At 43.5% G+C, this 22,412-nt stretch overlaps 1 protein-coding gene across 1 annotated transcript; it reads left to right on the forward strand.

Moving 5' to 3' along the window:
* Positions 1–11,904: 11,904 nt before the first annotated feature.
* Positions 11,905–13,756, forward strand: PEBP1 (phosphatidylethanolamine binding protein 1). The gene is made up of 2 exons (XM_061169109.1): positions 11,905–12,178; positions 13,352–13,756. Exons 1-2 carry the CDS (start codon positions 12,044–12,046, stop codon positions 13,562–13,564), a joined length of 348 nt encoding a protein of 115 aa, XP_061025092.1. The 5' UTR covers positions 11,905–12,043; the 3' UTR covers positions 13,565–13,756.
* The last annotated feature ends 8,656 nt before the right edge of the window (positions 13,757–22,412 follow it).

Genomic DNA, 22,412 nt, shown 5'->3' on the forward strand with positions numbered 1-22,412 from the left:
AAGGGGAGGGAATTATACAAGACCATGAATACCAGGAGGTGGGGATTGCTGGGGCCATCTTAGAAGCTGCTGACCGCAATGGCCATAGGGCAACATAAAGGGAGAATCTACTTGGGATTGAAACCAGCCCAGAGGCAAACAAAGTTGAGAAACAGGAGGGAGACAGATACTTAGGGCACCACTTAAGCCTGTGGATCTGGATACTACTGAAGCCAACTACCCATTGGCATCCCAGTACTGGAACTAATTACTTTTCTTCTTTAAAGATTCCATTTGCACTGGGTTTTAGTCACTTGCAACTGAAAGAGTCCTGATTAACATAAAAATAATGTGGGCAGGTTCTTTGGGTTTCTTGGGACTGAGATGTGCTGAGGTCACCTTAAGAACAAGGAGTTTCTGTTGGTGTGAATGTAAATTGGTACAGCCACTATGGAAAACAGTATGGAGGTTCCTCAAAAACTAAAAATAGAGCTGCCATATGATGCAGCAATCCTACTCCTGGGCATATATCTGGACAAAACTATAATTTAAAAAGATGCATGCACCTCAATGATCATAGCAGCAATATTCACAATAGCCAAGACATACAAACAACCTAAATGTCCATCGACAGATGAATGGGTAAAGAAGATGTGGTACATATATACAATGGAATATTACTCAGCCATAAAAAAGAATGAAATAATGCCATTTGCAGCAAGGTAGATGGACCTAGAGATTATCATACTAAGTGAAGTAAGTCAGAAAGACAAAGACAAATACCATATGATATCAATTATATATGGAATCTAAAATATGACACAAATATCTACAAAACAGAAACAAACTCACAGATATAGAGAACAGATTTGTGGTTGCCAAGGGGGGTGATGGGGGAGGGATGGATTGGGAATTTGGGGTTAGCAGATGCAAATTGTTATATAGAGAATGGATAAACAACAAGGTCCTACTGTATAACACAGGGAACTAGATTCAGTATCCTACAATAAACCATAATGGAAGAGAATATGAAAAAGAATATATATATATATATATATATCTGAATCACTTTGCTGTACAGCAGAAATTAACACAATGTTGTAAGTCAACTATACTTCAAAAAAAAATTTTTTTCAGAAAAGAACAAGGTGTTTGCTCAAAGGATGCTGGTGGTCTGGCACCCACCTGGAGCCCTTCCGTGGAGCGGGTCAGTTCTGGAGATGGAAGGCTGTCTGTTTCTCCAGGTGCTCGTTTTTCTCTGTGAATCTGCTGTTTTCCCACTGCCGATCGGCCATTTCTCCTCCATACTATAAATCCTTTACCCACACTCTCTGCTGCCTCCGATTTCCAGCCTGCCCAAGGCTCTTAACGGCCCCTCTGCACTCTCTGTGCATCTTCTCCTTTCTGCATTAGTTCCTACCACTTACACCTGCCTGCTTCTCCTTATATACTAGTGCAGATTCAAGAGGTTGAATCTGATTGGTGTAGGTCATCCTTTTGAACCAGGCCAGTTCACAGGTGGTTTGACAGGCCTGTGCATTGCCTGTCAGGTGGGTCAGGGGTTGGACTCATGAGGGCTTCAGAGTGGCTGTGGGCAGGCCAGGCATTCTATAGTTTCTCTTGTTTAAGACACAGGCAAGCCATTTTTCATGAAGATGGTAAAGATTCCAGTTTGAATAATCATTAATTTGATAGCTTAAGGTCTGAATGAATGAGGCTTCACTGACTTGTAGCATGATTTGGGAGACCTAGTTTCTATTTCTAGCTCCTTTTTAATGAGCAGATCATCTGCATTGATCCAGGATTCATTTTATTGCAAGTGAAGAACATCCAACTTAAATTGGCACAGGTCCAAAATGGAATTAGCTGGCTCAGGTATCTGAAAAGTCCAAGGGATAGATCTTGCTTCATGCTTGGCTCCATCCAGGTGTCAAACAGTGTCAACGTCACCATGTCATAATGACTCTCTCTGTCTCAGAGCTACTTTGCTCTGTGTTGGCTCCTTTCCCAGGCAGCCTCTTTGGTCCCGGTGGTCAGATTACCACCAACAGCTCCAGGCTGACATTCTCTCTCCTCAGCAGCACTGCTGGAAGAGAGATTCCCTCTTCCCAGTGGTTCCACCCAAGGTCCTGGAACTGAGTCTCATTGGCTTGGCTTCGTTCACCTGTGCATCCCTGAACCAATGGCTAGACCAGAGGGATGCAATGCTTTGATTGGCCGGCCTTAGGTCACATGACTATCCCTGCAGCCCCTCCTAAACCACAAGAACTGAGAGTGACAGAGGGGTGGTTCCCCAAAGGAAGAGTGGGGTGCTATTAATCGAAAGAGAAATGGATGCTGGCAAACCAACACCAGTGTTTATACCAGTTAATCTGTCCATTTCTGTTTCCCAGTCTCTGAAAGCATGTGCTATTTGCAGAGTAATACTGCAAGCAACCTCTGAGCCTACAAATATTTGCAGGTGACTTCTATAATTTGCTTATTTTTAAAGTGAAGTGACATTCACGTAACATAAAATAAACTATTTTAAAGTGAATGATGCAGGGTCTTTCCTGGTGGCGCAGTGGTTAAGAATCCGCCTGCCAGTGCAGGGGACACGGGTTCGAGCCCTGGTCCAGGAAGATCCCACATGCCGCGGAGCAACTAAGCCCGTGTGCCACAACTACTGAGCCTGAGCTCTAGAGCCCACGAGCCACAACTACTGGGTCCATGTGCCACAACTACTGAAACCTGTGCGCCTGGAGCCTGTGCTCCGCAACAAGAGAAACCACGGCAATGAGAAGCCCGCGCACCGCAACGAAGAGCCGCCCCCGCTCGCCGCAACTAGAGAAAGACCGCGCTCAGCAACGAAAACCCAACGCAGCCAAAAATAAATAAATAAAGTGAATGATGCAGTGGCGTTTAATACATCACAATGTTGCACTACCACCGCCTCTATCTAGTTCCGGAACATTTTCATCACCTCAAAATAAGACCCCATGCCCAGGGACTTCCCTGGTGGCACAGTGGTTAAGAATCCGCCTGCCAGTGCAGGGGACACGGGTTCGAGCCCTGGTCCAGGAAGATCCCACATGCCGTGGAGCAACTAAGCCTGTGCGCCACAACTACTGAGCCTACGCTCTAGAGCCCGCGTGCCACAACTACTGAAGCCCGTGCGCCTGGAGCCCTTGCTCTGCAACAAGAGAAGCCGCTGCAATGAGAAGCTCGCGCACCACAATGAAGAGTAGCCCCAGCTCGCCGCAATTAGAGAAAGCCCGCGCACAGCAACGAAGACCCAATGCAGCCAAAAAAACACAAAACAAACCAAAAAAACCATGCCCAGTAAGCAGAAGCTCCCCCTTCCCTACTCCTCCCAGTCATGGTGACCACCAGTCTGCCTTCTGCGTCTATGGATTTACCTATTCTGGATATTTCATATAAGTGGAGTCACAAAATATTTGACGTTTTGTATCTGGCTTCTTTCACTTATCCCAATGTTTTCAAGGTTCATCTACATTGTAGCATGTATCAGCACTTCATTCCTTTTATGGGCTGAATAATATTCTATTGTGTGTTTATACTAGGCTGTTGTGCAACCAATCTCCAGAACTTTTTCATTTTGCAAAACTGAAACTCTATACTCATTAAACAACAACTCCCCATTCCCTCCTTCCCACCCAGTTCCTGGCAACACTATTCTATTTTCTGTGTCTGTGAATTTGACTACTTTAGATATCTCATATAAGTGGAATCATACAGTATTTGTCCTTTTGTTTCTGGCTTATTTCACTTAGTGTAATGTCCTCAAGATACATTCATGTTGTAGCTTGTGTCAGCATTTCCTTTATAAAGCTGAATAATATTCCATTGTATGTATACACCACATTTTGTCTATTCATTCATCTGTCAAGGGACACTGGGTTACTTCCACCTCTTGGCTATTGTGAATAATGCTGCTGTAGACATGACTTGCAAATATCTCTTTGAGATTCTGCTTTCAAGTCCTTTGGATCTACACTCCAAAAGTGGGATTGCTAAATCATATGGTAATTCTATTTTTAATTTGTTGAAGAACTAGAATTTGCCTGTTTTTAAAATTAATTTTCTGCCTAACTCTTTCCTAAAAATATTTTATGCAGAAGATACCAGTGGGAATGTAAAGAGTGTTTTTATTTTTTTAATTTTTTTTTAATTAATAGCTACTTTATTTATTTATTTATTTTTGGCTGTGTTGGGTCTTTGTTTCTGTGCGAGGGCTTTCTCTAGTTGTGGCAAGCGGGGGCCACTCTTCATCGCGGTGCGCGGGCCTTTCACTATCGCGGCCCCTCCCGTTGCGGGGCACAGGCTCCAGACGCGCAGGCTCAGCAGCTGTGGCTCACGGGCCCAGTTGCTCCGCGGCATATGGGATCTTCCCAGACCAGGGCTCGAACCCGTGTCCCCTGCATTAGCAGGCAGATTCTCAACCACTGCGCCACCAGGGAAGCCCATAAAGGGTGTTTTTAAATGCTTTGAAATTCTCATAGAGTAAAAGCAAAAATCTCAATATAAAAAAAAAAAAAATCTAACAAGCGGAATCCTGGAAACCAGTTGGAGATCAGTTTCCAGAACAATGTCTCAGTTCATCTGCTTGGCCAAGAGCCAGAGCCTGGGCCCCTGGAGTCACACTTCCAGGTCACTGGCATGGTCTCGACAACAGTTTCTGAACTTAAGCTGTGGCCACACGTGGGAGATTTATCTTTGTCCAGGCCTCCCTTATGAAACACTTTCTCCAGCAGAATAAAACTGGAATGAAGCCATTCCACTGAATAACCACATCAATGAATTTCCTGCCCTCACTCAACAAACAAAACAGCCTGTGGTTTTACAGGCTCATTCATTTGAGTCTATCCACAGCAGCCCTACAAAAGCTCCTCACCGAGACAAACACACACAGACAATTTACAATCCAGAAAGGCAAGTGTACACAGTAGATGTGTGCCAATAAATATAACATTGCTTTTCTTTCTTTTTAAAAATTGCTTTTCCCACCTCCTTTAAGACATCGACAGCACTCTGAGTAAGCAGTGAATAGTGAGCATCTACTATATGCCAGGAGCCCCTAAAGGCCCCCACGGCTGAGTCTTTACCTGGATTTCTGGGGCACTTCTTGGTTTCTGGATAAAAACAAGGCTTTCTGGAGGCATTTGCAGGTGTGCCTGGCTCCTCCACTCTGGCTGGCAAAAGCTCTCTCCTGGGTGCCCAGCCCTGCCCGACTCTGCAGAGACATCTCCCCACAGACCAGACAGATTCTCCTTTCAGCTGGATGTCAGCCTTTGTTAAGTCCCTGAGCCTTTCTGAACTTCGGTTTCCTCAACTGTCCAGTGAAGGGGTAAATGGGAATCAGTCTCAACATCTAACAACAAATGCACGATCAAATAATTCACGACGTCATCGTAACTGGCAGTTGTTTAAAAAAAACCATTTTTTGAAATGTATAACATCAGAAAATGTTCAACATAGACTATTAAATGAGATCTGTGTTCTTATGTGGATCAGATAGTCTACATATATTGTTGAAATCATGAATATAAAACTGTGGAGATAGAAAGGAACATTGAAAAACAAATGAGAGTGTAAACACCGCCGCCTCACCCCCATTGGCCAAAAAAAACGAAAACCATTTGAGAGTAAACCTGTTGATCACTAGGTCTCCTTTTGCCTTAAAAATCGGTCAGTCACAGAGACTCTGCCCGATTTGGAATATGGTATCCCAAACTTAAAATGTAAATGATGTTTGGCCCACTTCTATGATTTTATCCTCAGGAGAAAACAAACAACAACCAAACAAGTGCATGAAACTACATGTAAAAGAATACATATTGCAGAGATGTTTCTAGAGCATAATAGTGAGATCATCTGAAATGTTCCCAAATGGAGGATTTCGTTTGCAAACAAGCAACAATCCATACAATAGACTCCTGTACAACCATTAAGAATGTTGCTGTAGTAATTTATTTATAGACGTAAGTGAAGAAAAGCAAATTATACAACAGCATGTATGTATAATTTGACCCCGTTCATACTGAATCCAAACTATCATATATGCATATTCACATTTATATACATAGAAGGTAGTCTGGAAGGAAATACTGCAGGATGTTCATTGTTTTTAGGTGGTTGGATTGCTAATTAATTAATTAATTTTATGTTTGCGTGTTTGTATTTATGAATAAAGTTTTATATAATGAACATGTAAAAATAGTATTGGCTTCCCATTAGGAGGTGCCAGGCTGTGTATGAAGCACATCACCTGTGTTTCATTTAATCCTCAGCACAATCATTTCAGGGGTATTGATAAACCCAGTTTAGAGAGGGGGAAACTGAGGCTTAACAAACATAAGTCATATTCTGTATAACTTTCTTATTGTTGTTGTAAAAACTTACCAGAAATGTAGTGGCTTACGACAACATGTATTTATTATCTTACGGTTCTGGAGGTCAGAAGTCTGAAGTGGGTCTCACTGGGCTAAAATCAAGGTGTCAGCAGGGCTACATTCATTCTGGAGCCTCTAGGGGAGAATCTGGTTCCTTGCCTTTTCCAGCTTCTAGAGGTTGCCTGCACTCCTTGGCTCCTGGCCCCTTCCTCCACCTGCAGACCCAGCAATGGTTGGTTAAGTGTTTCTCACATGGCATCTTTTTGGTTCTGACAATCCTGCCTTCTTCCCCATTTAAGGACCTTTGTGATTACATTGGGCCCACCCAGATAATTGAGGGTAATCTCCCAATATTCAGGTCAGCTGATTAACAACCTTAATTCCATCTGGTATCATAATTCCCGTTAGTCACGTAACGGAATATATTCACAGACTCTGGGAATTAGGATGTGGACATCTTTGAGAGGCCATTCTTCTGCCTGCTCTCCTTGCCCAAGGTTTCATAAGGTACCAGGTGATGGATTAGGAAGTGAATGCATTCTGACTTCCACTCCTGTGCCCTTAGATTATGCTATGTGTCTGATTACTTGTACATTGAAGACATTTAAAAACTTTTTATAGATTAAAAAAAAAATAAAAGGACATTTCCTTCCTTGTCCCTTTATGCTTATTCAGCCTTTTTGCTATGTCATCCATCTGCCCCTACCTCAATTTCCCATTCTAGCAAAACCAGTCTGTCCACTGGTCCACGTCCAGCACCCACACACTCCAAGCTTGCTTCCACTTCAGGTGGTCCTCATACTGTCTCTTAAACTTGGGAGCATCACTCTTGGTCATCTGAGAAGCTGAAGACAAGATGGGATTCAATGTGCAAGGTATTTATTAGGAGAGATGGCTGTGAGAGAAAATGGGGAGAGAATCTGAGCCTGAGTATGGAAGCCAGGGAAGGAAGCAACCTAGCCTGAGGTGTAGTTGCAAAGAAACAGGCAAGCCAGTCCTGACCAGGTAGGAGCCCTGAGCCTCCCAGCTCTGTGTTAATAACCCTGCCAAGCTCGGTCATGGGCTGGGGGCAGCCTGCCAAAGTGTGGTCTTGGCCTCAAAGCAGATAACAGCACCTGGGGCCCTGACCAACTTCTCTCCCTGCAGTTATAGATGTGTGGGCTGCATTTTCATGGCTGCCATGAGGGGTTTTCATGGTGATTTCCTGCATAAACCTTCACCAGGGGAAAGCTTTCTGGAGTCAAAGACCATGATTGCCTCATCTATTCCCAGCACTCCCAGCTAGAGCATGCTTAAGGACTTTGTGTCCGGCCTAGGGGGGAAGGTGGGCTTTCATCTGCTTTGTCACTTCTACCTCTCCAAGCCTCAGTTTATTTAACTATGAAATGGGTTAATAGCAGTCCCTCCCACATTGGGTTGGTGTGAGGATGAAATGAAACGCTGAGCATCAAGGCCTTCAGTCAGGGCCTGGCATGCGGGAGTGATAATGGTCAGGAAATGGAAGCTGTCTTCACTGGAGCACTCTGACCTGCACACAGTAGGTGCTTAGTAAATGTTAATTGTTGTCATTGGCGCATACATACAGTGGGTGCTTGGTAAATGTTACAGTTGTCCTTGGAATGCGCGGACCTATAGGGAGCATGCATTTGGTAATGGGAGCAGTCCTTACGGGAGCAGGCTGACCTGAACACAGTAGGCGCCCAGTAAATATGGTTTGGCTGGTTCCAACCACTGTTTTAATGGAAGTGGTTCCACTTCTCTCTCCTCAGTGGAGAAAGCAGCCCAGGCTAATAGAGACAGAGGAAGGCATGGCAAGATCCAGGAGGTCTCTCCCCGTCACTCCATGAGCCTCCAGAACCTTATCCATAAGCACAGTTAAGCACTCTGCAGCTAGCAGGCACTCCATAAAGTCATTCCCACCTCTTAAATAGTCAGTGAGCATCTGTGCTTAGTCCCAGAGCTAGTTCAAAGCAAATTTCGTTTTTTATGTTTTTAATTTTATTTATTTATTTATTTATTTATTTTTGGCTGTGTTAGGTCTTCGTTGCTGTGCACAGGCTTTCTCCAGTTGCGGTGAGTGGGGGCTACTCTTCGTTGCAGTGCGCAGGCTTCTCGTTGCGGAGCAGGGGCTCTAGGTGCCCTGGCTTCAGTAGTTGTGGCACGTGGGCTTAGTTGCTCCGCGGCATGTGGTATCTTCCCAGACCAGGGATCGAACCCGTGATCTCTGCACTGGCAGGTGGATTCTTAACCACCGCGCCACCAGGGAAGTCCTCACAGCAAAGTTATTTATTTATTTATTTATTTATTTATTTACTCGCGGCTTGTGGGATCTTAGCTCCCCGAACAGGGATTGAACTTGGGCCCTTGGCAGTCAAAGTGTGGAGTCCTAACCACTGGACCACCAGGGAATTCCTTCAAAGCAAATTTTAAAAAGTCTCCTTCTGAGCCTTTTCTATGAAGGTGCAACCATCTCATCAGACCAAAAAGTTGTTTTCTTTTTTAACACATGGCTTGTGGGATGGCATCTATCATCTCATGAGCATTTGATGAGAGCTGTTTAATGCAAACGGTGAGAAGAAAGGTGCTCTGATTTTTCCAACTGCCGCTAATTAAGGAGGTGCTGTTGATAGTGGATTTGCAGGTGCAACGATCTATCTTTTCTGAATGTGATATTTTATTAGAAAGCAAAGCTTTAGTGATCTGAACCTGAAACCAACCAGATGGTGATTTTAAAAAGTTCTTATTTTCATATAATAATAATGATAATGATAATATCATGTACTAAGTGTGTCAGGCACTATTTTAAGTGCTGGGGATAAGACCAGTGACTAAGAGAGATAACCCTCAGGGAGTGTATATTCCAGTGGGCAGTGGTGTGTTTCAGATGATAAACTCATAATCCCAAATGCTCTGAATGTTAAGAAAGAGAAAAGACAAATTGAATGTGGATGCAGAGATGAGGGCATTTCCCAGTTTTGATGAGTGGGAGAAGGTGGAAGTGATGTTTAAGATGAGTAAAGGTGAACTGGGACAAGAATACAGTGAGGGGTGGGGGGAAGGGGAATGAGGGAAAAGTGTTCCAAGAAGAGGGAACAGCATGTGCAAAGGCCCAGAGGTAGAAAGACAAGTTGGAAATGAAACAAATTCAGTGTTTGGAGAGAAGAATGCAAGGAGGTAGACACAGGGAAGTAGAAGTCTACAGGATGCTTTTAACAGTCTGGACTTCATCCTGAGGCAATTGGGGGAGGGGCACAGAGGGCTTTAGGGAAGGCAGGGTGAGGTGTGGACCTACCTGATTTATATTTGAGAAAGATCACATTTTGTAATTTTTTATTTGTTGAATGTCATTTGATGAATGCCTCTCTCCACTGCTAGACTATATACTCCACGAGGGCGGCGACTATTTCTCTTTTGGTTACAAGTTTCTCAAAATGCATTTATAGAACAATTGATGGAAAGAACCAACAATCATATTAGTGTTTCATGTTGAAGGCATTGCTTCTGGTCTCGACTTAAGTAGACAGTTAACTAGCTATGATTCATCCCTTTAAAGTACACATTCTTTTACCTACCTAATCCCTGTCTAATAAAATTTTCCTAAAACTATCCATCAAGTGTACACACACACACACACACACACGTATATTCATTTCAGTGATATTTGTAAAATGAAAAAACAACAAAATAGCATAAATGTCCAAAATCAGGAAGTTTGTTGAACAAACTGTGGTGCATCTAGAGTAGACTAAGCCATTAAAATAATGAAGATCCATTTTCATATGGATATTCTACAATGGTAGAGTAAATGCAATTTTTTGGGTGAATAAACAGAACAAAATATTTATAATCATAATTTTAAAAAAATTTATTTTATTTATTTATTTATTTTTGGCTGCGTTGGGTCTTCGTTGCTGTGTGTGGGCTTTCTCTAGTTGTGGCGAGTGGGGGCTACTCTTCATTGTGGTGTGCAGCCTTCTTATTGCAGTGGCTTCTCTTGTTGCGGAGCACAGGCTCTAGGCTCACAGGCTTCAGTAGTTGTGGCACGTGGGCTCAGTAGTTGTGGCTCATAGGCTCTAGAGTGCAGGCTCAGTAGTTGTGGCGCATGGGCTTAGTTGCTCCGCAGCATGTAGGATCTTCCCGGACCAGGGATTGAACCGGTATCCCCTGCACTGGCAGGCGGATTCTTAACCACTGCGCCACCAGGGAAGTCCCCTATAGTCATAGTTTTAAAATTGGAAAGATATACCCCAAATTGTTGCCAATGTTTATGTCCAAGTAGTGGAATAGAAGCTATTCGTATTTATTTCTTTGGATTTTTTAATATGAATTTTCTACAATGAATTGTATTATTTCCTAGTAGGAAATAAAAACAACAGACAACTTTTTATTCCCTGGGGGGGAGTTATCAATGTCAAAAGCTCTCCTAAGGTCAAATTAGATAAGGAGTATTAAATAGTGCCCATCATATTTAGAAAAAGAAAGCATTTGGTGGCTACAATGAGAGCAGTTTTGAGGCAGAGCCACTTGTCAACAAAGTAGGAATAGTAACTATGGTTTGTCGACAAAAAAAAAAAAAAAAATAGCACAAGAGCTGGAAATTGAGTTTTATTCTGTGTCTTACTGAGGACTACAGCCTGGGAGACAGCCTTTCAAATAGCTCTGAGGAACTGCTTCGAAGAGGAAGAGGGAGAGGCCAGTATATATATGATTTTGGCTAAGGGGTACATGCAATCAAGCATACATGTTGGTAGAAGATTGATGATAGTCACTAGGAGCAGATATCTCAGTTCATGATTTTAGCTAGCTTTTTAAGTATGGAAAGATGCAAGAATCTGGATTCATTTAAAAATTCTCCTAGAATATATCTAAGATCTAAGGATTTTGCCTTTTTTTTTCTCAAGGCACACAGTGCCTCATCCTGTTCTTGTCCTGAATGCCTTTCAGGGTGTGTTGTAGGTCAGGGACTGCAGTGGCTGACTGCATTCTTTTAAAACTGGATGGTGAGCAACATTCCTTGTTTTGCAAGTTAAAAAAAACCACAAAAAACCCAAGAATCTTGTCTAGAGCAAGTGGGGATAGGGAGATCAAATATATGTGCAAATATATTTATCCGTTGAGAACAACGCTCAAAAGTTCCCCCAGGCCCTCTCCTGGCCATTACGGAAACCAGTGAGCATGCGCGAAAACACCAGGAGGCGGGGCAATGAGGTTGTTTTAAGACGTGCAAGAGAAAAGCAAGACCTTACCATTTCTGCATTTAGAAAGTAGAGCAAAGAATCATGCAAAAAGGTTAAAAAAAAAATTAAAGGTAGCTCAACTACAGTTCTTGAAACAACAGTCTTGCAAGCCCAGCCACAGTTCTTGGGAACTCTGCCAGCGGCGGACAGCACATTCCCCCTCCGCAAAAAGAAAGGCCGAACCTACTGCATTGACCCGGGAGCGCTAGAGGGCCCGCGCTACTGGGTTCGGCCAATCAGAGAGCAGAGTGGGGCCCGTCTTCGCCGGTGACTGGAGAAGCGGGGCAGGGCGGGGCGGTGCTCTGGCGCATGCGCTCCCCGGCCGTGGTGCGTGAGTTGCCTCGGTACAGCTTGCAGACCGCTGGGAGTCTGGGCTGCTACCCTGCGTGAGTCCTCCCGCAGCTTTCCCTGCTGTCCGACCCTCTCGGCTTCGCGATGCCGGTGGACCTCAGCAAGTGGTCCGGGACTTTGAGCCTTCAGGAAGTGGACGAGAGGCCGCAGCACCCGCTGCAGGTCAAATACGGCGGGGTGGAGGTTGACGAGCTGGGCAAAGTGCTCACACCCACCCAGGTACCCAAGGGCGGCGGGGGTGCAGCTACTGGAGGCTCAGAGTCTCTCAGGCCGGAGGGGCGGGGACCCAGTGGAGGTGGGGAGGGACGTTCCTGCCTCCGTGCGCCGGATCAACCGAGGGAAGGGGGTCGCGGTGCCCAAGCCGCAGGCCTGCTGACCGCCCCCTTCCCCCACCCAGCCCCGGGAACCCGGCACGTGGCGGGCGGGGCTCGGCCTTCGGAAGAAATTGATCAGTTTTCCCGGGACTTCGAGGCGCAGGCAGTGGCGTAGGCCTTGAAACGGCCCAGATCACTGCGCAGGGGCGGGAAGGGCGCCTTCCCCTGGAGGGAGTGGGGAGTGGCCGCCCACATGTCCCCAGAGCCTCCCCTCGGTGCTCAGGATTTTAGGCCTCAATTTGGGAAGTAAAAGCCCCACCCGAGGGCATGTGACGCATTATGTAAGCAGTGAGCAGCGGTGAGCAGCAGTGCCCAGAGATTCTTCCCAGTAGCGTGAAGCCGCTCCAAAGGTAAGTGCATTCTGCAGCTGGAAGGCTCGAGGGTAAACGGCCTTGTTTTACCGTTTGGCTTCTGAGCGCCCACGGCTGAGGCCTAACCAGGTCCTGGCTGCTGCAAGTGGGGAAACTAGGTGCCGGACCCCGTGGCGAGTTTTTGGTTCCGAACCTCCGGAGCAACAGTGCGAATAAACAGTGCTCAGATGGTTTATTGGTTTAGACGTTTACAGAGTTTATTGTTTTGGGTGTTTAAAGTGCCCGTCTCGCAGCCTCTCTTTCCAGACTCACTGTCCACGTCTGCCCACCTTGGTTTTCTCATTTTCTCTGCTCTTTTAAATATCTGGTTAATTCAGATTTCACTTTAGCAGGCCCCAGGTAACGTGATCACCAATCTAGAGATCCTGTCATTCCAGGTAATGTAAGGTTGTAGTCAGCACCAGCGTTGAAATCCTGACCCAACGTCTTTCTGTTAATAACATGCTAGGATACTAGCCCCATATTGTTGTTGGGACTAAAATAAATAATGTATATTAAACGTCAGATCCTGGTTCTTAATAGAGTCGATACACTTGAGCTTTAATTAATAATTTACTGTGCTTGACCTTTAAGGAATCTGAGGTCAAAGAAAGTATAGGTTTCTTCAGCATTTCTGACTTAAACTCCAAATCTATTCCTTTCTACAGGTTAAGAACCGGCCCACCAGCATTGCATGGGATGGCCTTGATCCAGGTAAACTGTATACCTTGGTCTTGACAGACCCGGATGCTCCCAGCAGGAAGGACCCCAAATACAGGCAAGTTGGGGAAAGATGGGAAACACCGAGTCATCCACATGTGACCCAGTGCTTCTTGCACTGTGTAAGTCCCTTACTGGCCATGCTGTGGTGGCAGAAATAGACCCGATTTGGGGTGTTCACGTCCATGCTTAAGCCTGAGTATGCATTTCCCTCCCTTTCACTCCCTAGAAAAAAGTCTAGAATCTATAGCCGAGAGCTAGATCTGCCCCAGGCCTGTTTTTGTACAGCCCCATGAGCTGAGAATGACTTTAACATTTTTAAATGAATGGGGGAAAAAAATTGAAGAACAATAATACTTTGTGACATGTGGAGATTACATGAAATTCAGTTTTTGGTGTTCCTAAATAAAGTTTTGTTGGAACCCAGCCACGATAATTTATGTTCTGTCTGTGGCTGCTTTCAGGCTACAGCTGCAGAGTTGAGTAGTTGTGATAGAGACAGTGTGTTGTACAAAGCCTAAAACATTTACTGTCTGGCCCTTCACAGAAGAAGTGTGCTGACTCCTGCCCTAGAGAGTCGGAAGGAGGGAGGGGGTGGCTGGGTCCTCTCTGCTGGCATGTGAGGTTTGCTCTGGCCGAGAAGGCGGGGCCATCTGTCTTGTCTGTCACTGCATCCTGGTGTGGAGCATGTGCGTGCTGCACATTTGCTGGCTGCGCCCACGAGTGCGTAATAACTTCCTGCGGTGCTGATGGTCCTCTGTTCCTCCACGTAGGGAATGGCACCATTTCCTGGTGGTCAACATGAAGGGCAACGACATCAGCAGTGGCACGGTCCTCTCCGATTATGTGGGCTCTGGGCCTCCCAAGGGCACAGGTCAGTAAAGGCTGCTTTTGGAGGGAGATGGGAGGGGAGCCTGGGTGCATATCAGGATTGGCCTAAAGTGCTACAAAATTTTAGTCTGGTTCTTAGAGTTTTATTTTTATTTATGAGAGCCCTTACCCTAGTGGAGATTTTAGGCAACTCGGTTCCCCTCTGAGGCAACTGCCTGTCAGGGACACTCAGACCTGCTGTAGTGTCAGGTGGCTAGAACCTTGGGTACCAGTTTAGATGGATGTTCTTTTAGCACTGCCTCTCAGCTGTCAGGCCTTTAGCAAGCAGGGAAGTTGGTGAAGAGTTACCAAGGAAGCAATGTTGCAGAATGCTGAGAACAACTTCCCAGGGGAGCTACATGTGGATTAAACAGTTAAATCATCTAAATTCCATATTCAGCCTTTGCCCTGTGGGTTGTTTGAGTTTCTAGTTCCCATGAACGGTCTCAGAAATGGTCATAGTTTCCAAATTAATTATAAAAAATTGGCTTTTTTGTCATTTTGTCTTTCTCTCGAAAATCTAGTGTGGTATCTTGAAAAGATTTGGATACTAAGAACTGTATTGAAGATACACACATATAATGTATTGCATTAGGTTACGTATTATATATGTAAAGAGAGAGAGAAAGAAAGAGAGAAAATACTGTATTGAACCTCTCCAAGTTGGGTAAGTGCTGCCTAGGCTAACAGTGGGAGATGCACTGTTATTGCCTGTCATGCATTACAGGTGTTTCCATTTCCTGAAGCAAGGGAAGTGGAGCACGGCAGAACACTTGCTCTTGTACATGTTGTCCAGCCATGAGTTACTCTGAAGAGGTATAAGGAGGTCCCCGACAAGGGACCTTGTGTTTTATCTTTAGGCCCAGAAGCTTCAGATGGCGCCAGGCCCTCTCATGCATTCATAAGAGGATGGGAGAGGGACAGCTTTCCCAGGCATCTCTTAAGTTCTCTGGGGCAGTTGTAAAACTGCATTAGGCAGTTTAATTATGGAAAATACACCCATGAGAATAAAGCAGTTCTCTCAAGCAGGAGCTGTGTTCTCATTAACAAAAAGAGCTTCAGTAACTCTTTTTTCTTTTTCGTATTTGTTTAGTCAGGTATAACTTACGTATAATAAAACACACAGATCAGAAGGGTTTAGTCAGTGAACATTGACCAATGCACACATCCGTGTAAGCACCATGGAAAACAAGATGTAGGATATTTTTGTCACCCCAGAAGGTTCTTAAGGCATCTTTTAAGTTAAATTTCCCCAGAGCTAATTATTTTCTGACTCCTCTCCACAGATTACTCTTGCTATTGTTGTATTCTTATAAATGGTGTCATGTAATATGCACTTGTTTTCGGTGACTGGTCTCTTGGACTCAAGATGGTAGCTTGTTCCTTTTCATTGCCAAGTGGTATTCCATTGTGCGAATATACCACAGTTTGTGTAGCCATTCCCTGGACATTTGGGTTGTGTTTCCAGTGTTTGGATATTAGGAATAAAGCTGCTGTTTACACTCTTGTCCTTTTATGGGCATGTTTCCATTTCCCTTGGGTAAATACTTAGGAGTAGAATTGTTGGGTCATAGAAATCCAAAATGGTTGAAAATTTCTACATTCTAATCAGCAGTATAGGAAAGTTTCAGTAGCTCCATATAAGTTCCATACCATATGCAGATCCATACCAAGATTCATCCATGTGGTAGCATGGGGCAGGATTTCCTTCTTTTTTCAAGGCTGAATAATATTCCATTATACGTATATACTATATTTTGTTTATCCATTCGTTCATCAATGGACATCTGAGGTGCTTTCTCCTCTGGGCTATTGTGAATAAAGCTGCAGTGAACTTAGGTCCCTCTCATAAATGGGGTGGTCTGGGTCCCTCCGAGTTGGTGCATTCTCCGAAAATGGGTGACGTCTCCCTCTCACATGCCTAGCTGTGTGTACATCTTCCCTCCCACCTCTCCCTCCAGGCCTTCACCGCTACATCTGGCTGGTTTACGAGCAGGACAGGCCACTGAAGTGTGATGAGCCCATTCTCAGCAACCGATCTGGAGACCACCGTGGCAAATTCAAGGTGGCGAATTTCCGCAAAAAGTACGAGCTCGGGGCTCCGGTGGCCGGCACGTGTTACCAGGCCGAATGGGATGACTATGTGCCCAAACTGTACGAGCAGCTGTCTGGGAAGTAGAGGAAAGCCAGGAGATGGACACGGTCCCAGAGTTCCCAAGCAGTGTTTCAGTTTAGTGATGCATGTAGATTTCTCCCCTTCCCCCTGCCTGATCCCTGAGAGGTCAGATTTAGGTTTAGGGTGACTTTTCCTTCTGCCTGTCCTCTGTAATTCTAGGGGGTTTACGTTTTGATCAAATTTGAACTCCGTTTTGGTGGGGGATATTTTGGTACTAGGATGGGGTCATCAAAATGTTAATATAAGAATAACAACCTAGACGTTAAAGAAGAAAAAAATTCTGGTAAAAAGACCAGGTCTGCAGTATTAGAACAGAGCATCAAAGAATCTTTAAGGGAGGTTGAAAAAAAGAAAAGGTTGATTGCCTCTGCCTTTGTGAGCCCGAGCCCAGGATTGTCTGTGATGGCATCTTCTGGCATGTGTTTTCATGGCCCTGTCTCTCACTAAGACAACCAGGGGCCAGCACGTCCGCTAGCCCCCCATGTGATACATCTCAGGCTGGTTATTGGGTGTCAGTGTCCTGCTCTGGCTCCTTTAAAGAGCAATACTGAAAAAAGCAATAGGAAGAGAGTTGCTGTTAAAGCTTGGCCATCTAGATGAGCTGCAGGGCTGAGTGAGAGGTCATCAGAAATCCGAAAGTCTGTGCCTGTTAAATTGATCACTCTTCGGTGTAAGAAAAGCCGGTCTGGAGCTGCTGAATGTTGTGTTAATTCTGCTGTTTGCTTATAGTTGAATAAAAACATTGCGTAGTTGAATCCGGCCTCCAGATATTTTGCCCTTTTGGGTGTGGGGTTTCATAAATGTGGGACGTCAAGAGACAACCTCTAGGGCTTCCCTGGTGGCGCAGTGGTTGAAAGTCTGCCTGCCAATGCAGGGGACACGGGTTCAAGCCCTGGTCTGGGAAGATCCCGCGTGCCGCGGAGCAACTAGGCCCGTGAACCACAACTACTGAGCCTGCGCGTCGAGCCTGTGCTCCGCAACAAGAGAGGCCGTGACAGTGAGAGGCCCGCGCACCGCGATGAAGAGTGGCCCCCGCTTGCCGCAACTAGAGAAAGCCCTCGCACAGAAATGAAGACCCAACACAGCCAAAAATAAATTAATTCATTAATTTTTTAAAAAAAGAGACAACCTCTAAGGGTGAGTAGCCCCTTTCCCTGATCAGCAGTGACAATTGGGACTTGATTCAGGAACCATACAGAGGGCTCGTCCTTGTACATGTGCCATTAAACTACAGCAGGAGCAACCATTAAAACTGGAGATTTAAAAAAAAAAAATCACGACTTTAGGCTAAGACTTCTTGCCTGAAAAGCACCTTTGCTTTTTGTAAGTGGTCTTTTCCACCTGAGAGTGAAGCTGGTTGGAAACCTTCCCCCTTGGTAGTTCTGTATAGAAACCATAACAATGACTAAGAAATAGCCCACACCTCTCATTGTTGATTGTGATCCATATAGAATCAGTACCAAAAAAGGAGGGGAAGGGGAGCCAGGGGGAGATTACTTTGATACCATTTGATATACCAAAAGCAGGGAAAGGCATTTGAAGGTCTGTTTCACTGACCTGGTCTGTGATGGAGAGGCATCCTGGTCAGGCCTGGCAGGTGTAAGCAGGGCTGGGCCTTTCCCCACCTTTTGCTGCAGTTACTTTCTTCTCTGAAAAAACTGTTGGAAACGTTGCCTCATATAATCTCTGGGGGCGAGTAAGGTAGAGAATAATTTTTTTTAACTTTGGGGTTTTAAAATTCAATTTTAAAATAATATTTTGTAAAACAAAAATTATAAAGAGAACTACCCTGTCGACCTTAAAAATAAATGTGAGAAGTAAGACATGCACATGGTAAGACAAGGCAAACGGTACAGGAAGAAAATGCCTTCCACCCTCCAGCCTCCTCCATGGCAGTTGGTGGTTTCTTGTGTTTTCTTTCAGAAGCAAATATAAAGATCCGTATCAGCATATGTCTGCACATTTATCCTTTAAAAATTATAGTCTTGCTATGCATACTGTTATATGTTGTTCTGCACTGTTTCCCCCTAACTAATGTACCTTCATGTCATATATCTTAAGATTACAGGTCACCACAATTCATGTTATTTTGAACAAATAATCTATTTTATAGATGTTCCATAATTAACTAGTCTAGTCCCCTGCTGTGGTTAGATTATTTCTGGTTATTTGCTATTATAAAGAGTGCTTCAGCAAACATTTTTCTATATGTATACAACTCTTTTGCGAGTAATTTAGTGGGGTAAATTCCTAGCATTGACATCAGGTCAAAGGGTGTATACATTTTCAGATTTGATACTGACAAATCACCCTCCAAAAAGATCACACTGATTTTATTCATGTCAGTGGTATATGTAAGCACCTGCTTTTCCATCCTCTTACCAGTCTTCTCAAACTTTAAACATTTGGACAATTTTATATTTATGTATATTTAAAATCATTTATTCTTTTTCTCTAAACTCCTGTTTTCCTTGAGACTTTTTATCTGCTAACCACAGTATTTTTTTAGTCACAGAGTCTGAAGATTAATGAGGAATTTTAATACTCTATTAGTTTCCTTGTTTAAAACAGGTACAGAATTTCAGCCACCCAACCAAAAAGGTGAAGTGTATACACAGGAAGTTCACATAAAAGTAATACATATGAAAAGATATATTAATAACCTTAGAAGCAAGGTTTCACCTAGTAAATTGGAAAGAGACCAGGACTTGCCCAAGGACTCCCAGCTAGGAAGTGGATGCTTCTGGTTCTGAATGTAGCTCTGGCCTCAGAGTCCAGCTCACAACCACCACACCCACTTGCACACAAATTCCCTTCGAGGCTCAGCCTCCTCATGTGAAAAAATGGGTGGGGGGGAATCATTAATCTGCCTTATTTACCTCGCAGGGTTGTTGGAGAACCACAAAATGATCTTTTGTTGAGATTAAGTGAATTAATACACATAAATGATTAACTTGACCTGATTGACATACAGGAACCATGTCTATAAGTGGCCCCGCTTTCCTCAAGGCTACACGTTTACCAAAAGTGTAGGGTTTAGCATGACGAGACACAGGAGGCTGTTCTGTGTCACGGTGCAGTTTTAGCAGCCCTGCCAGAGCCCAGCATTTCTAACAAGTCTGGACCCTTGGGAACTGCTCATCATTCTGACTTGATGGCAGAAAATATATCAAACATGGCAATTACTCAGGAGGCCCTGAATTAATCCCTGATTAACACAGACGCTAAGACCAGATCTCAGAAACACAGGATTGGTATCTCTTTAATATTTAAACATGATGGTACTGGCCTAAATCCTCATCTGGGTCAGGGAGCAAAGGGCCTCTGTTCTTAAACTGGTGCAAAGTCAAACAGCCTCAGTGTCCACTTAAAACCTTTCAGCAGTTTACAGCTGCTCTGGGAGGGAGCTCAGATCCTTAAATGGCCTCTAAGGCTCTATATATGACCTGACCCCCATTTTCCTCTCTAGCTTCCTGCGGTTGTCTTCTCGTTAAACTCCAAACTTGCTGGCTGCCTCTCAGTCCCTTGACAAGGCGGACTGCTTCCAGATTTGGTCCTTTAAAAGTGGTGCCTGGAACCTTCTCCTTCCACTTTCTTTGACAATATCCCATTCGCCCTTTAGGTATCCCTTAACTGACCTTCAGGGAATCCTTCCCTGACTAGGTAAGATTCTCCTGCACCACTCTGTTGAAACATTAAAACTGTAATTTTAAAATACGTATATGTGTATAATTTTTAATTTGATGTTTATCTCCTCTATTAGCCTGGACCCTTTATGAAGGCAAGGACAACCAGTGTCCTGCTCAATATCTCCAGCACCGGACATATGTCCAGCATATAACAAAGTCTCAGTGACCATCAGTTGAATGAATAATCGTAAAGGGGCTGTCAAGTTTAGGGAGCATGGACTTCTTTATATCCATTTACCATGCCGTAAAAGTTCCTTCTCCCCTTTCCCAAATGTATACTTCTACAAAAATTCACATACAACTGCGTTTTTTTGTTTTGTTTTCTATTTTTTGGCTGAACCCCACGGCATGCGGGATCCTAGTTCCCTGACCAGGGATCAAACCCACACCCCCTGCATTGGTAGCGTGGAGTCCTAACCACTGGACCGCCGGGGAAGTTCCCACATACAGCTGAGTTTTTACAGAGCTCTCTAAAGCTCATTCATCAATTCCGTAATTCTGATGACCATAAACATCAGAAAGCTAACCTCCTTCTTAGTCTGGTGTCCCTTCCACTCAGGAATTTATATCTTAGATTTTTTATTTCTTACCCTACTCTTATCTCTGATCCCTGGTCTAATTGTACCTTTTCCTTGAAGAAACTCAAATGGGCTAAAAAATTTACAATCGCCTTAAGATCACATTTCTGAAAGTACTGTTAGGGCCATCTCTGGGATTCTACCTTGATAAGCTCCCTGCTTAACCTGTGAACAAGTAGAATATTTATTTTTTCAACTTTATTGGAATATAATTGAAGTACATTATGTTGCATATATTTAAGCATATAATTTGATGTTTTACATATGTATATACCAAGAAACCATCACCCAAATCAAGATTAAACAATTCCATACCTCCAAAAGCTTCCTTACATTTCTGTATTTCATCCCTCCTTCTAACCCTATCACAAGTCAACTATTGATCTTCCTGTCACTACAGTTTGCATTTTCTAGAATTTTACAGAAGTGGAATCATATAGTACATACTCCTTTTTTTTTTTTTTTTTCTTGCTTGGCTTTTGAGATTCATCCATGTTGTTGCATGTAGCAACAGTTCATTTTTATTGCTGAGTAGTATCCATTGTATGGCTGTAACAATTTATCCATTCAACTGGTGATGGACATTTGAGGGTTTTCTAGTTATTTTTGCTATGACAAAGCTGCTATGAATACATGTATAGGTTTCTATGTCAACCTAGAAGTTTTCATTTCTTGTGTAGAAACCTAGAAGTGGGATTGCTGGATTGTATGTTAAGTGTGTTTAACTTTCTAAGAAACTGCCAAACTGTCTTCAAAAGTAGGTGTACCATTTTACTTTATGAGTTTCATTTGCTCCCCATACTCAACAAAACTTGTATTTTTTTTTTAACATTTTAATGGATGTATAGTGTTACCTCATTGTGGTTTTAGTTTGCATTTCCCTGATGACTTTTGATGTTGAGCATCTTTCCATTGTGCTTATTGGTCATTTGTATGTCATCTTTTGGGAAGTGTTCACATCTTTTGCTCACTTTCTTATTGCGTTTGTCTTCATACGAATGAGTTGTAAGAGTCTTATATATACCCTGGATACAAATCTTTGTCTGATAAATGTGTTGTGGATATATTCTTGGTCAGCTTGTGGCTTGCCTTTTTGACTTAATGGTGTCTTTTGAAGAGCAAACATTTTTTATTTTGATAAAAGTAAAAAAAAAATCTTCTATGGTTCCTACTTTTTCTAAGAAACTTTTGCCTAGTCCAAGCTCACAAAGATTTTCTCATTTTCTTCTAGAAGTTTTATAATTTTAGATTCTTTACTTGAGTCTATCATCCATTTTGAATTAATTTTTGTGGACAGTGAGATAAGGGTCAGTGTTCGATGTTCCCCGCATGGATGTCCAGTTGATCCAGTACCATTTGTTGAAAAGATTTTCCTCTCTTCATTGAATTGTCTTAGCACATTTATTAAAAAAAAAACAAAAACAAAAGCACTTGACCAAATGTATTCATCTATTTCTGAACTGTCTGTATTGTCCCATTGTTCTATGTCTATCTTTTTGCCAATACCAAAGTGCCCTATTACTGTAGCTTTATAGCAGGTCTTGAAATCAAGCAGACTTAAGTCCTTAAATTTTGTTCACCTTTTTAAAATTTGCTATGGTTATTCTATGTTGTTTGTATTAACATATACATTTTAGGATCAGTTTGTCAATCTCTACAAGAAATCTTGCTGGAATTTTTATTGGGATTGCATTGA

The sequence above is a fragment of the Eubalaena glacialis genome, chromosome 15 (genome assembly GCF_028564815.1).
Source record: "Eubalaena glacialis isolate mEubGla1 chromosome 15, mEubGla1.1.hap2.+ XY, whole genome shotgun sequence".
NCBI lineage: Eukaryota > Metazoa > Chordata > Mammalia > Artiodactyla > Balaenidae > Eubalaena > Eubalaena glacialis.

What these genes read in the sequence shown, in the direction of transcription:
- PEBP1 (XM_061169109.1), top strand. Translation starts at nt 12,044, where the DNA reads ATGCCGGTGGACCTCAGCAAGTGGTCCGGGACTTTGAGCCTTCAGGAA. An exon ending in AAGTGCTCACACCCACCCAG is followed by an intron (nt 12,179 to 13,351) that starts GTACCCAAGGGC and finishes TCCTTTCTACAG; the next exon opens with GTTAAGAACCGGCCCACCAG.